At 36.5% G+C, this 13,945-nt stretch overlaps 2 protein-coding genes across 2 annotated transcripts; both read left to right on the top strand.

The window, feature by feature from the left end:
• Window positions 1-3,079: 3,079 nt before the first annotated feature.
• On the top strand, window positions 3,080-3,551 carry LOC139031117 (keratin-associated protein 19-3-like). The gene is made up of 2 exons (XM_070455245.1): window positions 3,080-3,185; window positions 3,262-3,551. The coding sequence occupies exons 1-2, from the start codon at window positions 3,080-3,082 to the stop codon at window positions 3,354-3,356; spliced, it is 201 nt and encodes a 66-aa protein (XP_070311346.1). The 3' UTR covers window positions 3,357-3,551.
• Window positions 3,552-9,791: 6,240 nt separating this feature from the next.
• LOC110142981 (keratin-associated protein 19-3-like) lies at window positions 9,792-10,260 on the top strand. Its single transcript, XM_020902472.2, has one exon. It carries the CDS (start codon window positions 9,792-9,794, stop codon window positions 10,038-10,040), a length of 249 nt encoding a protein of 82 aa, XP_020758131.2. The 3' UTR covers window positions 10,041-10,260.
• The last annotated feature ends 3,685 nt before the right edge of the window (window positions 10,261-13,945 follow it).

Raw genomic sequence — 13,945 nt, 5'->3', positions numbered from 1 at the left:
ATTTCTTTTTCTTGCAGATGCTTCTGATCACCACCTCCTGTACAATGTCATGAACCTCCATCCATAGTTCTTCATGCACTCTGTTTATCAAATTTAATCCCTTGAACCTATTTGTCACTTCTACTATGTAATCACAATGGATTTGATTCCCTACTTTCTTCAATTTAAATCTGAACTTGGCAATAAGTTGTTCATGATATGAGCCACAGTCAGTTCCCAGTCTTGTTTTTGCTCTGTATAGAGCTTCTCCATCTTTGGCTGCAAAGAATATAATCAATCTGACTTCGGTATTGACTGTCTGGTGATGCACATGTGAAGATTCGTCTCTTGCGTTCTTGGCAGAGGGTGTTTGCTATGACCAATGTGTTCTCTTGGCAAAACTCTATTAGACTTTGCCCTGCTTCATTTTGCACTCTAAGGCCAAACTTGCTTGTTACTTATCTCTTGACTTCCTTCTTTTGCAGTCCAGTCCCATATGATGAAAAGGACATTTTTCTTTAGTGTTAGTTCTAGAAGGTCTTGGAAGTTTTCATGGAACCATTCAGTTTCAGCTTCTTCAGAATTAGTGGTTGGGGCATAGACTTGGGTTACTGTGATACTGAATGGTTTGCCTTAGAAATGAACAGGGATTATTCTGCCGTTTTTGAGATTGCACCCAAGTACAGCATTTTGGACTCTTCTGTTACTGTGAAGGCCATTGCATTTCTTCTAAGGGATTCTTTCCCCTAGTAGTAGATATAATGGCCCTCTGAATTAATTCACCCATTCTGGTCCATTTTAGGTCACTGATTCCTAAAATGTTGATATTCACTCTTGCTATCTCCTCTTGTCCACTTCCAATTTACCTTGAATATTAATTATATATTTACATATTATTATTTTCTTGAAATTACACATATAATTCTTGCCATATTTCATTTTTGAGCCTTTTTAAAAATTGTAGAACCTATTGGATTTTACCTCTTGTGACCATAGCTATATTTGCTGAAAATGACATAAATTAGCCCCCATCACACTCAACCTAGTAGATTTACTAAATCATTCATGGGATGCTTAACTTTGTTAGATATTTGTGGCATCATTCAACTTCAAAATGATTCATTGAGAAAAATATATTTTTGGCCAACTATTTTGTTTTTCAGAATAAAAATAAAACTTGATAAAGGAGAAAAGAGGATTTGACAGTAAGATTAATTAGTCCTTTGAGTTAAATATTCCTTTAAAACCTGAAAGTCATTTCAGTCTGTAATTCACCTTAAAGAATTATCATAAGTTGTGCCATATAAAATTTATTTTTCCATTAGTTCAGCAAACATTTTTGCTTGGAAAAACAATAAACAAATCCAGTAGGGTAAATGCATTATTAAGAATGTTATGAAAACAATAACTCAAAAAAATATTCATGGGCAGTTCCCTGGTTTCTTAAGGGTTAGGATTGTGAACTTTTACTGCCTTGGCCAGATTCAATCTCTGGTGATGAAACTGATATCCAACAATCTACGCAGTAGGGAAAAAATGAAAAAGAAAAAAAAAATTGCACCCTCTTATTCACTGAAGCATCATTTCCAATAGCCCAGATATGGCATCAACTCAAGAGACAATGGATAAATGAATGGATACAGAAACTGTTTTATATATATAAAGTGTAGCATTACACAGTCTTAAAAAGAGATCTTTCTACTTATAACAACATAGGTGGACTTTGAAGGCATTACACTAGTGAAATAGGTAAGACAAAGACAAACATTGCGTGATTTCACTTATGTGTGGAATTAAAAAACAAAAACAAAAATCTGAGCTCATAGATACAGAGAACGGGTTGTTGGTTGGCAGAGGCAAGAGTGAGGGGTGGGCAAAATAGATGAAAGTTGTCAGAAGTTACAAACTTCCAGTTACAAAATAGATGTCATGGGAATACTATATTGAACATTTGAAAGTTATTAAGACAGCAAGTCTTAATAGTGTTTAACACAGGAAAAGAGTTAACTCCTGTGTGATGATGAATTTAACTAGATTTATTATGGTGATCAATGTATGCAAATACTGAATCATTTTGTTGTACATCTGAAATGAATATAATATATGTCATTTATATCTCAATAAAAATGCTATTTATAAGCCTCAAGACAAAGCCACAGTAACAAAACATAACAAAATCCTCAGTAAGAATTTAAATCGTGGAAAGTGATATGCTGTTAAAGACCCAAGTGCAAGATATGATTACATCCAGAGGAGCTTAACCATGGGTTGGATTTGCGATCTTCACAGAGGGAGCAGAGGGTCAGCAGAGACTGGTCATCAGCTTCCTGTACCTTCCTCCTGTCTCAGTCATCATCACTGCACACTCATTTTTGGAGATTTTCAAGACATCAGGATTTTGAGATGCTCTGTTGAAAAAGCTGTATGATTTTAAGGTAATACAAACTTTATAAATACAAAATCAAAATAGTTTTCTTGTGTGTGTATGCATATATAGTATATGAATGTATGTTGTATGTACATAGTATATTTGTATATTATATGTATATATTATATACATGCAAATGGGAAATAAATTTGACATATATTTGAAGAATTTTAAATATTTAAATTTTGATCATTGTATTTAAATATAGATGGAATTAATACATGAGAATGCAAAGAATTCTAGGAAAATGAGAAATGAGAAAAAATTTTATGACAAAACACCATCAAATATGCATGATGCAATACGCTTAGTAATGAAGAATTCTATTCAGGAAATTTTTACTTTGTGACTGTGCCAACACAAATTTGTAACTTTGATGACAAATTTTTATTCTTTAATTAACAAAGAATGTAATGATTTCAAGGACATTTTAGCAAGGCAGTTTAGCCATTGCAATCTCAAGCAATTTAATGAGTGTGTGCCTCTCCTCGTGTCAGCAAACAGATCAACAATTTGCCTCAGGTAAATGGATAATTTTGAATGGTACAAAGGAATGGTCACATGCTTAACCACGTGTTCTGACCAGGGTATATAAGCGTCCCTCCGCACGAGCTGACATCCACACTCAGGACCTGGTCTTGAACAGCAAACCGGACTCGCCCCCCTGACACCATGTGCCATTCCAGCAGCTACTACGGAGGCCTGGGCTGCGGCTGCGGAGGCTTCGGCGGCCTGGGCTTCGGCCGTGGCTGTGGATGCGGCAGCTTCCGCAGGCTGCGCTTTGGCTCTGGCTTTGGAGGCCTACGGATGTGGCTCTGGCTTTGGAGGCTACGGATGTGGCTCTGGCTTTGGAGCCTACGGATGTGGCTCTGGTTTCGGAAGCTTTGGCTCTGGCTGCTGTCACCGCCCACTGTTCTTTAGAAGATGTGGTTTCTCCAGTTTCTACTAAACTCTGGCTCCAACATCTGCTACCATGAGTGGATTTGACATCACATTATTCAACGATGACTCGAGATAACCCCAGCCCTATATACACTCAAACCTTAAGAATTTCAGATAATTTATTATTTATTTATTAGTTATAAGCTTCTCTGTCTCATGTTTGCTGGAATTTGTTAGCTTGGGCCCTAACAAATGACTGATGTCGACGACCAATAAATTATCTAATTGGAAATGCAAAGTATGGCTCTTTGGGTTTCATTTAACTCAATATGTGTATATAACTGTATGTAATTTTTCTATTTGTCAATTATCAATACAAGGATTATCTCCCTTTAATATTTTTATAAAACAGGTCATGTTAGATGTTACCTATTTATAGCTGGTAGTGTTCTGTTTTATTAAAACTGTAGTCAGAGCATACTCGCATTTCACAAATCTTAAAATCCACGTCTAAATTTTTAGGAAAAATAAGCTCTGCTTTTCTGTGAATCTATTAAATATAATGTGTATTATAATGTTGTCCTATATTCATCATCTTCTGCTTTCATCTAGTTTATTATGCATGTAAGATAAGACTGAGTATAATGATCTAAAAGTCATTAAGAAACTGGATAGTAAAAATATGAACTTGGCCACTCAACTCACTACACTGAAGTGTTTGTAATTCTGTAAGAACTCATTGGAAAAAAACACTGATGCTGGGAAAGATGAGGGCAGGAGGAAAAGGTGGCATTAGAGAACAAGGTGATTGACTGGCATCGCCAGCTCAATGGATGTGAGTTTGAGGAAACTCTAGGAGATAGAGGAGGACAGGGAAGCCGGGCCTACTTCAGTTCATGGGGTCACAAAGATACGGACATGATTTAGTGACTGAACAACAATGAAAACAAAAACACTAAATGCACAGAAATATTATCAAGGAGCAAAAAAATTGCAACTGATCAAAATTTCCATTTGGTAAATTTTTAAAAAATCATATAAAGAGGAAAGTAAATAAAACATTATGCTTTCAAAAATAATCATTTCTTTGCAATATAAGAAGTGGGGAATAGTTAAAATTCCAGATCTTCTAAATTGTTTTCCAAAAATTTAATGATATCTTCAGATAATGATATAAACCAAATAATATTTGGTATAAATTGGGAAAATATAATTTTAAAAAGAGCTTTCTGGGTGGCTCAGTGGTAATGAATTACTTGCCAAGGCACGAGATGTGGGTTAGATGCTTGGGTCGGGAAGGTCCCCTAGAGGTGGGCAACTCACTCCAATATTCTTTTTGGGAAAATCCCATGGAGAGATGAGCCTGGCAGGCAATGGCCCATGGGGTCACAAAGAGTCAGATATGACTGAAGAAACTGAATATGCACCCATGCAACCAGGTAATAGTTCCTAGTATATGGACAAGCCCTACTGTCGTTCAGTGCCTCAGTCATGTCCGACTCTTTGTGACCCCATGGACTGCCGTACGCCAGGCTCCCTGTCCTTCACCCTTTACTGGAGCTTGCTCAAACTCATGTCCATTGAATAAGTGATGCCATTCAACCATCTTGTCCTTTGTTGAACATTTCTCCTCCTGCCTTCAATCTTTGCCAGCATCAGGGTCTTTTCTAATGAGTTAGCTCTTCTCATCAGGTGGCCAAAGTACTGGAGTTTCAGCTTCAGCATCAGTCCTTCCAATGAACACCCAGGACTGATTTCCTTTAGGATGGACTGGTTGAATCTCCTTGCAGTCCCAGGGACTTTCAAGAGTCTTCTCCAACACCACAGTTTGAAAGCATCAATTCTTCAGTGCTCAGCTTTCTTTATTGTTGAACTCTCACATTCATATATGACTATTGGAAAAACCATAGCTTTGATATATGGACCCTTGTTGGCAAAGTAATGTCTGTACTTTTTAATATGCTGTCTAGGTTTATCATAGCTTTTCTTCCAAGGAGCAAGCATCCTTTAATTTCAAGGCTGTGGTCCCAATCTGTTGTGATTTTGGAGCCCAAGAAAATAAAGTCTGTCACTGTTTCATTGTTTCCCCATCTATTTGCCAGGAAGTGATTACCAGATGCCATGATCTTAGTTTTCTGAATGTTCAGTTTTAAGCCAACATTTTCATTCTCCTCTTTCACTTTTATCAAGAGGCTCCTTAGTTCTTCTTCGCTTTCTGCTGTAAGAGTGGTGTCATCTGCATATCTGAGGTTATTGCTATTTCTCCTGACAATCTTGATTCCAGCTTGTGCTTCATCCAGCCCAGCATTTTCCATGATACTCTGCATGGAAGTTAAATAAATAGGATGACAACATACAGCCTTCATGTACTCCTTTCCCAATATGGAACCAGTCTGCTCTTAAATTTCCAGTTCTAACTATGGACATGCCCTATATGGCTAAAAATTTAAATTGCCATCAATGTCATTAGAAGTATTGTGTATGATACTTCTAGTCAAATATATTGTCATATTTTATTACATCCTACTTCATGATTCAATTAATTTTTTCTAAGAAACACATTTTGAATTAGTGGTAGAAGTGCCTTTTGTTGTTTAGTTGCTAATTTGGGCTCCCTCATCCATGTCTGACGCTTCTGTACACCCATGAAATGTAACCTGCCAGGCTCCTCTTTCCATGGGATTTTCCAGGCAAGACTACTGGAGTGGGTTACAATTTCCTTCTTTAGGGGATCTTCCTGACTCAGGGATTGAATCCATGTCTCGTGCAGTAGCAGGCGGATTCTTTACCGCTGAGCCACCACAAGTGCCCTTTGCTTCCAAATAAAAGCTATAATTTGGCCAATGAAAGAATATGTCTTCATCATTTAGCATGGCAAAAACAGGATCTTAGGTTCATAATCAACTCATTGCCTTCTTGTAGACAGTTCCCAAAAAGGCTAACAAAGAATTGCCCGAGTCTTTGAGTCCACTGAATTAACCAAAACAAAAAACAAACACAAAGCAAACAAAAGGTCAAGAAAACTCTCAAAAGAAATTTGTATTTCTCAGTTTTCAAATTAATTAATATCCAAAAGATATTGCCATTGTTCCCTTATTTAACTCACAACTAAATCAATAAAAAAAATACCTGGCCAGTATATTTTGCAGATTTGCTTTCTAATTTTTTATCTTAATTATATATCCACATATTGTTATTTTTTTTGAAAATGCACAGGTAAATCATGGCATATTTCATTATCCAGCTTTTTTAAAAGTTATAAGTTCTATTGGCTTTTATCTCATGCAAACATAGCTATTTTCATTGAAATAAGAACAAAAATTAGCCCTCATCACACTCAATATGTACATCCCTTGTGGCTCAGCTGGTAAAGAATCTGCCTGCAATGCGAGAGACCTGGGTTCAGTCCCTGGGTTATGAAGATCACTGGAGAAGGGAAAGACTACCCACTCCAGTATTCTGGCCTGGAGAATTCCATGGACTCTGTAGTCCACAGGGTTGCAAAGAGTCAGACACGACTGAGCAACTTTCACACTTCACACTCAGTATAGCTATCATTCATGGGATTCTTAAACTTGTTAGATTTGTCATCATTTGACTTAAATATAACTCATTGAGAAAAGTATAGTTTTTGCCACATATTTTTTAGAATAAAAAATAAAGATGTAATAAAGTTTGATAAAGGAGAAAACAGGATTTAACAGTAGGATTAATTATTACTTTGAGTTAAGTATTCCATTAAAATTGAAAGTCATTTAAGTCAATAATTCATCTTAGGGAGTCATTACAAGCTGTGACATGCAAAATTTATTATTAATTTAACAAGGTTTTTAGTTTGGAAAGACAGAAAACAAATCCAGTTCTGAAAATGTATCATCAAAAATGTTATTGAAATGTAATTAAAACACTAACTCAAAAAGATATTTGTGCAGAGTTCTCTTTTACCTAGTGGTTAGGATTCTGGAGCTTCACTACCATGGCCCCGGTTCAATTCCTGGCCATAGAACTGAGATCCCACAAGCCATGTGGCAAGGCAAAAAGAGAAAGAAAAGAAAAAAAAATAAACATATTTGCATTCCCAATTTCACTGCAGCATTATTTACCTTAGTCTAGGTGTAGAATTAATCTAAGAGACAATTGATGGGAAAATAGACAAAGAAAATGTGTTATTTATAAAATGAAATATCATTTACCTATGAAAGAAAGAAATCTTTCTACTTGCAACAACATAGAAGGACTTTGAAGGCATTATACTAACTGAAATAAGACAAAGAAAGACAAATATTGTATAATCTCACTTGTATGTGGCACTAAAAAACCAAACTGTGGACTCACAGATAGAATAGATTGGTGGCTGCCAGATATGGGGGATAAGGGTTGGGCAAAATGTATGACAGTGGTCAAAAGTTATAAGCTTCCAGTTATAAAATAAATATCATGGGATTTAACATACAGCATAGGGAATATGGTTAATAATACCATACTGCATATTTGAAAGTTATTAAGAGAGTATATCTGAACAGTTTTTTATCACAGGAAAAAATTGCAGCTGTGTGGTTATGGATTTAACTAGATTTATTATGGTAATCATTTACAACATATACAAATATTGAATCATTATTTTGTACACCTGATACTAATATAATAATGTATGTCAACTATATCTCAATAAAAATGTTACTTATAAATCTCAAAACAAATGAAAACAAAGCAACAGTAACAGCACAAAATCCTCAGTAACATGGTTAAGTCATAGAAAGCGAACATGTTAAAGACCCTAGATCAAGATATGATCACATACAGAGGAGCTTGTATGGGGGTTGGGTTTATCATCTTCACAGTCACAGAGTGAACGAAGAAACAGCAGAAGACTGGCCAACTACTTCATATACCTGTTCCTATCTCAGGCATTCCATCACTGCACTTTCATTTTTGGAGTTATTCAAGGCACCAGGATTTTAAGAAGTTTTGTTAAAAGTGTTGCATATATATTTTCAGCTGTAATAATTTAAGTGTACAAAATTTTTTTTCACAATGTTGCATTGGTATTTGCCATAATTTTTAAAAGCATATAAAATTTGTAAATCTAATCTTAATGAATAAGGAATACTTAATGAAAAATTATTTGCTGATCACCTGAGACAAAATAAGGGGATGGGATGCACAGAATTGGTAAAGAAAATTTAAAAGTAGAGATTTATGATAAAACTAGAGACAAATAGAAGGATAAAATAATGATTGGAAAAATAGATAAGAATACAAATTCTAGATGGCACATACATGTAATGAGAATCAGTGTAGAATGAAATTTAAAGAGAAGTTGAATAAAAGAGTAATATATGGATTATGAAAATGAGTAGAGAAGAGAAAGGATAAGTGTAAAGCAAAGAGGTAAAATCATCTGCATTTTAAGATATTTGGATATTAAGCATTTTGGAAAAGTGGATAATGATATTAAGAGAATATTTTTTTCATGGTTTTCAAACTGCTCTTGAAAGAGAGTTAGTTCCCTTGGTTAGTCCCTCAGTCCCTAAAATACATTTATGTTGATAAATCAAAAGGAAGCTATGTAAGCTGTTGCATAAAATCAAAATAGTTTTCTTGTATGTGTGTGTGTGTGTATATATACACATATATATATAATATATGGATATTATGTATAATCTCTGTCTATATATGCTGCTGCTAAGTCACTTCATTCGTGTCCGACTCTGTGCGACCCCATAGACGGAAGCCCACCAGGCTCCCTCGTCCCTGGGATTCTCCAGGCAAGAACACGAGTGGGTTGCCATTTCCTTCTCCAGTGCATGAAAGTGAAAAGTGAAAGTGAAGTCGCCCAGTCATGTCCGACTCTTAGCGACCCCATGGACTGCAGCCTACCAGGCTCCTCCGTCCATGGGATTTTCCAGGCAAGAGTACTGGAGTAGGGTGCCATTGCCTTCTCCACATCTATCTATCTATCTATCTATCTATCTATCTATCTGTATATATATACAAATGGAAAATAAATTTGATATTGTTTTAAAGAATTTTATAGACTTAAAATTTTTAATTTTGATCATTGTTTTTAAATCTAGGTGGAATTAATACACAACAATCCAAAGAATGCTATGAAAATGAGAAAATGTTCAATGCAAAAACACCGTCAAATAAGAATGATGCAATATGCTTAGTAAGGAAGAATTCTATTCAGGGAATTTTTATTCTGTGACTTTGAAGACATTTTCTTCTCTCATTAAAAAAGAATGTGATGAGTTCAAGAACATTTTAACCAGGCAGTTATGCAATCTCAAACAAGTTAATGAGTGTGTACCTCTCCTCGTGTCAGCAAACAGATTAACAATTTGCCTCAGGTAAATGCCCAACTTGAAATGATACAAAGGAATGGTCACATGCTTAACCACGTGTTGTGTCCAGGGTATATAAACGTCCCTCCGCACGAGCTGACATCCACACTCAGGACCTGGTCTGAACAGCAAACCGGACTCGCCCCCCTGACACCATGTGCCATTCCAGCAACTACTACGGAGGCCTGGGCTGCGGCTGCGGAGGCTTCGGCGGCCTGGGCTTCGGCCGCGGCTGTGGATGCGGCAGCTTCCGCAGGCTGCGCTTTGGCTCTGGCTTTGGAGGCTACGGATGTGGCTCTGGTTTCGGAAGCTACGGATGTGGCTCTGGTTTCGGAAGCTTTGGCTCTGGCTGCTGTCACCGCCCACTGTTCTTTAGAAGATGTGGTTTCTCCAGCTTCTACTAAACTCTGACTATAGTAACCCAACATCTGCTACCATGAGTGGATTCGACATATCATTATTCAGTCGATGAATTGAAATTGGCCTAGGCCTATATAGCATGAAAAACTGAAGAATTTGAGAAAATGTATTATTTAGAAGCATGTCCCCTGGCATTTGTTAGCTTGGACACTAACAGATGACTTATGTTAATGACCAATAAATGACCTAATTGGAAATAAAAAATATGGTTCCTTGTGGTTCATTTAACTCAGCTATGTGTACATACCTATATGAAATTTTGCTGTTAGTCAATTATAAATATAAGGATTATCTCTGTTAATTTTGTATGAAAATAAGTCATCTTAGATATACCTATTCATAATTGGTAGTCATCCATACTATTAAAATATATTAAAACATATATAAAATAATATATCCATATTATTAAAACATTTCTTTCTCTCAAAAGAAACATATATTTCTCAGCTTCCAAACATAATTGATATCCAAAAGATATTAATATTGTTCCATTATTTAACCCAGAATGAAATCAATTAAAAAAAACCTGGTTCAAATATTTCACAGCATTGTCTCAAATTTTTTTGTTCTAATTACATATTTACATAGTATTTTCTTTGAAAATACACAAACAAATCATGCCATATTTCTTTATTCAGTTTTTAAAAGTTTGTAAAATCTATTGAATTTTTATCTCATGTGAACATAGCTATATTCATTGGAAATAACAAAAATTAGCCCTCATTACACTTAATCTAGCAGACTACTTAATCATTCATGGAATGATTCTTAAACTTGTTAGATTTATTTGTCATCATTTGTCTTCAAAATTACTCCTTGAGAAAACTACAGTTTTTGCCATCAATTTGTGTTTTTTTCTAAAAAATAATAAAAATAAATTCGATAAAGGGGAAAGCAGGATTTAACAATAGGGTTAATAAGTACTTTGAGTTAAATATGCCTTCAAATCCCAAAGGCCATTTGAATAAATAATTTATCTTAGGGAATCATTGCACGTTGTGGCATGCACAATTTATTATTTTATTAATTTAACAAATATTTTTGTTTGGAATGACAGTAAACAAATACAGTTAGGTAAAAGTATTATCAAAAATGTTATTGAAACACTAACTCAAAGAAAAATTTGAGGGAGTTCCCTGGTGATCTACTGGTTAGGATTCTGGAGTTTCACTGCCATGGACCAGGATCAATTCCCGGTCAGAGAACTGAGATCCCACAGCCAAATATGTTGTTTTTGTTCAGTTGCTCAGTTCTGTCTGACTCTTTGTGACTTCATGGACTTCAGCATGCCAGGCTTCCCTGTCCATTGCCATTTCCCAGAATTAGCTCAAACTCATGTCCATTGGGCTGGTGATACCATCCAAACACCTCATCCTCTGCGCTAATCTCCTCCTACCTTCAATCTTGCCCTGATCAAGTTTTATTTTAATGACTCAGCTCTTCTCATCAGGTGTCCGAAGTATTGGAGCTTCAGCTTCAGCATCAGTCCTTTCAGTAAAAATTCAACACTGATTTCCTTAAAGACTGAATGATTTTATCTTCTTGCAGTCCAAGAGTCTCTCAAGAGCCTTCTTCAGCACTACAGTTCAAAAGCATCAATTCTTTAATGCTCAGTCTTCTTTATGGTCCAACACTCACATCCATACATGATCACTAGAAAAATCATAGCTTTGACTAGATGGACCTTTGTTGGCAAAGTAACATCTGTACTTTTTAACATGCTGTCTAGGTTTATCTAGGGCTTCCCTGATCACTCAGCTGGTAAAGAATCCAACTGCAATGTGGGAGACCTGGGTTTAATCCCTGGGTTGGGAAGATCCCCCGGAGAAGGGCATGGCATTCCCTCCAGTATTCTTGCCTCTACAATCCCCATGGAAGAGGAGCCTGGGGGCTATAGTCCATGGGGCCGCAAAGAGTCAGACACAACTGAGCGACTAAGCACATGACAGCAACAGGTTTGCCATCGCTTTTCTTCCAAGGAGCAAGCATCTTTTAATTTCATGGCTGCAGTCACTATCTGCATTGATTTTTGGAGCCCAAGAAAACAGTTTTCTCACTGTTTCCATTGTCTCCCCATCTATATGCCATGATGTGATGGGACTGGATGTCATGATCTTCATTTTGTGAATGATTAGTTTTAAGCCAGCTTTTTCACGCTCATCTTTCACCTTCATCCAGTGGTTCTTTGGTTCCTCTTCACTTTCTGCCATAAGGGTGGTGTCATCCGCATATCTGAGGTTATTGATATTTCCCCGGCAATCTTGATTCCAGCTTATGCTCCGTTCCTAATTTTGAACCAGTCCATTGTTCCATGACAGGTTCTAACTCTTGCTTCTTGACCTTCAGACAGGTTTTGCAGGAGGCAGGCAAGGTGGTCTGGTATCCCCTGCTCTTTAAGAATTTTCCACAGCTTGCTACAAGCCATATGACAGGGTTAAAAGAAAGAAAGAAAGAAAAAAGGAAAAACATTTGCACCCCCATGTTCATTGCAACATTAATTACAATACCCCAGGTGTGGAATCAACCTAAGAGACAATCGATGGAATGATGGACAAAGAAAATGTGTGAAATATTATTCAGCCATAAAAAGAAAGGAATGTTTGTACTTGCAGCAACATAGAAGGCCTTTCTAGGCATTATGTTAAGTGAAATAAGACAAAGAAAGACAAATATTGTGTGATCTCACTTATACACTGGATCAAAAAAATAAAAATCTGAACTCATGGATGTAATAGATTGGTGGCTGCCAGAGACAGGGGCTGACGATTGGGCAAAATGGATGAAAATGGTCAAAAGTTATAAACTTTAAGTTATAAAATAAATATCATAGGGATATAATGTATAACACAGGGAATATGGTTAAAAACACCATACTGTACATTTGACAGTTATTAAGAGAGTAATGTTAGTAGTTTTATCACAGGAAAAAATTATAACTGTGTGGTGATAAATTTAACTAGACTTATTATGATGCTCATCTTTCAATGTATACAAATACTGAATCACTATGTTTTATACCTGAAACTAATATAATAATATATATCAGTTATATCTCAATAGAAATGTTATTCACAAACCTCAAGACAAATCAAAACAAAGCAACAGTAGCAAAACATGACAAAAAAAACCTCACTAACATGTTTAAGCCATGGAAAGTGAACATGTTCTTAAAGATGTGAGTCCAAGATATGGTCATGTTCAGAGGAACTTGAATGCGGGCTGGGTTTACCATCTTCATGGCTGACTATTTTTTTGGGCTCCAAAATCACTGCAGACGGTGACTGCAGTCATGAAATTAAAAGATGCTTACTCCTTGGAAGGAAGGTTTTGACCAACCTAGACAGCATATTAAAAAGCAGAGACATTACTTTGTCAACAAAGGTCCATCTAGTCAAGGCTATGGTTTTTCCAGTAGTCATGTATGAATGTGAGAGTTGGACTATAAAGAAAGCTGAGCGCCAAAAAATTGCTTTTGAACTCTGGTGTTAGAAAAGACTCTTCAGAGTCCCTTGGACTGCAAGGACATCCAACCAGTCCATCCTAAAGGAAATCAGTCCTGGGTGTTCACTGGAAGGACTGATGTTGAAGCTGAAACTCCAATACTTTGGCCACCTGATAGGAAGAGTGACTCATTTGAAAAGACCCTGATGTTGGGAAAGATAGAGGGCAGGAAGAGAAGGGGACGACAGAGGATGAGATGGTTGGATGGCACCATTGACTCAATGGACATGAGTTTGTGTAAACTCCGGGAGTTGGTGATGGACAGGGAAGCCTGGCATGCAGCAGTTCATGGGGTCGCAAAGAGTCAGACACGACTGAGCAACTGAACTGAACTTACCATCTTCATGGAGTGAACCAAGAAAGAGCAGATGACTAAACATACTTCATA

Source organism: Odocoileus virginianus, chromosome 25 (assembly GCF_023699985.2).
Source record: "Odocoileus virginianus isolate 20LAN1187 ecotype Illinois chromosome 25, Ovbor_1.2, whole genome shotgun sequence".
Classification (NCBI taxonomy): domain Eukaryota; kingdom Metazoa; phylum Chordata; class Mammalia; order Artiodactyla; family Cervidae; genus Odocoileus; species Odocoileus virginianus.
This window is presented reverse-complemented; position numbering and strand designations above follow the sequence as displayed.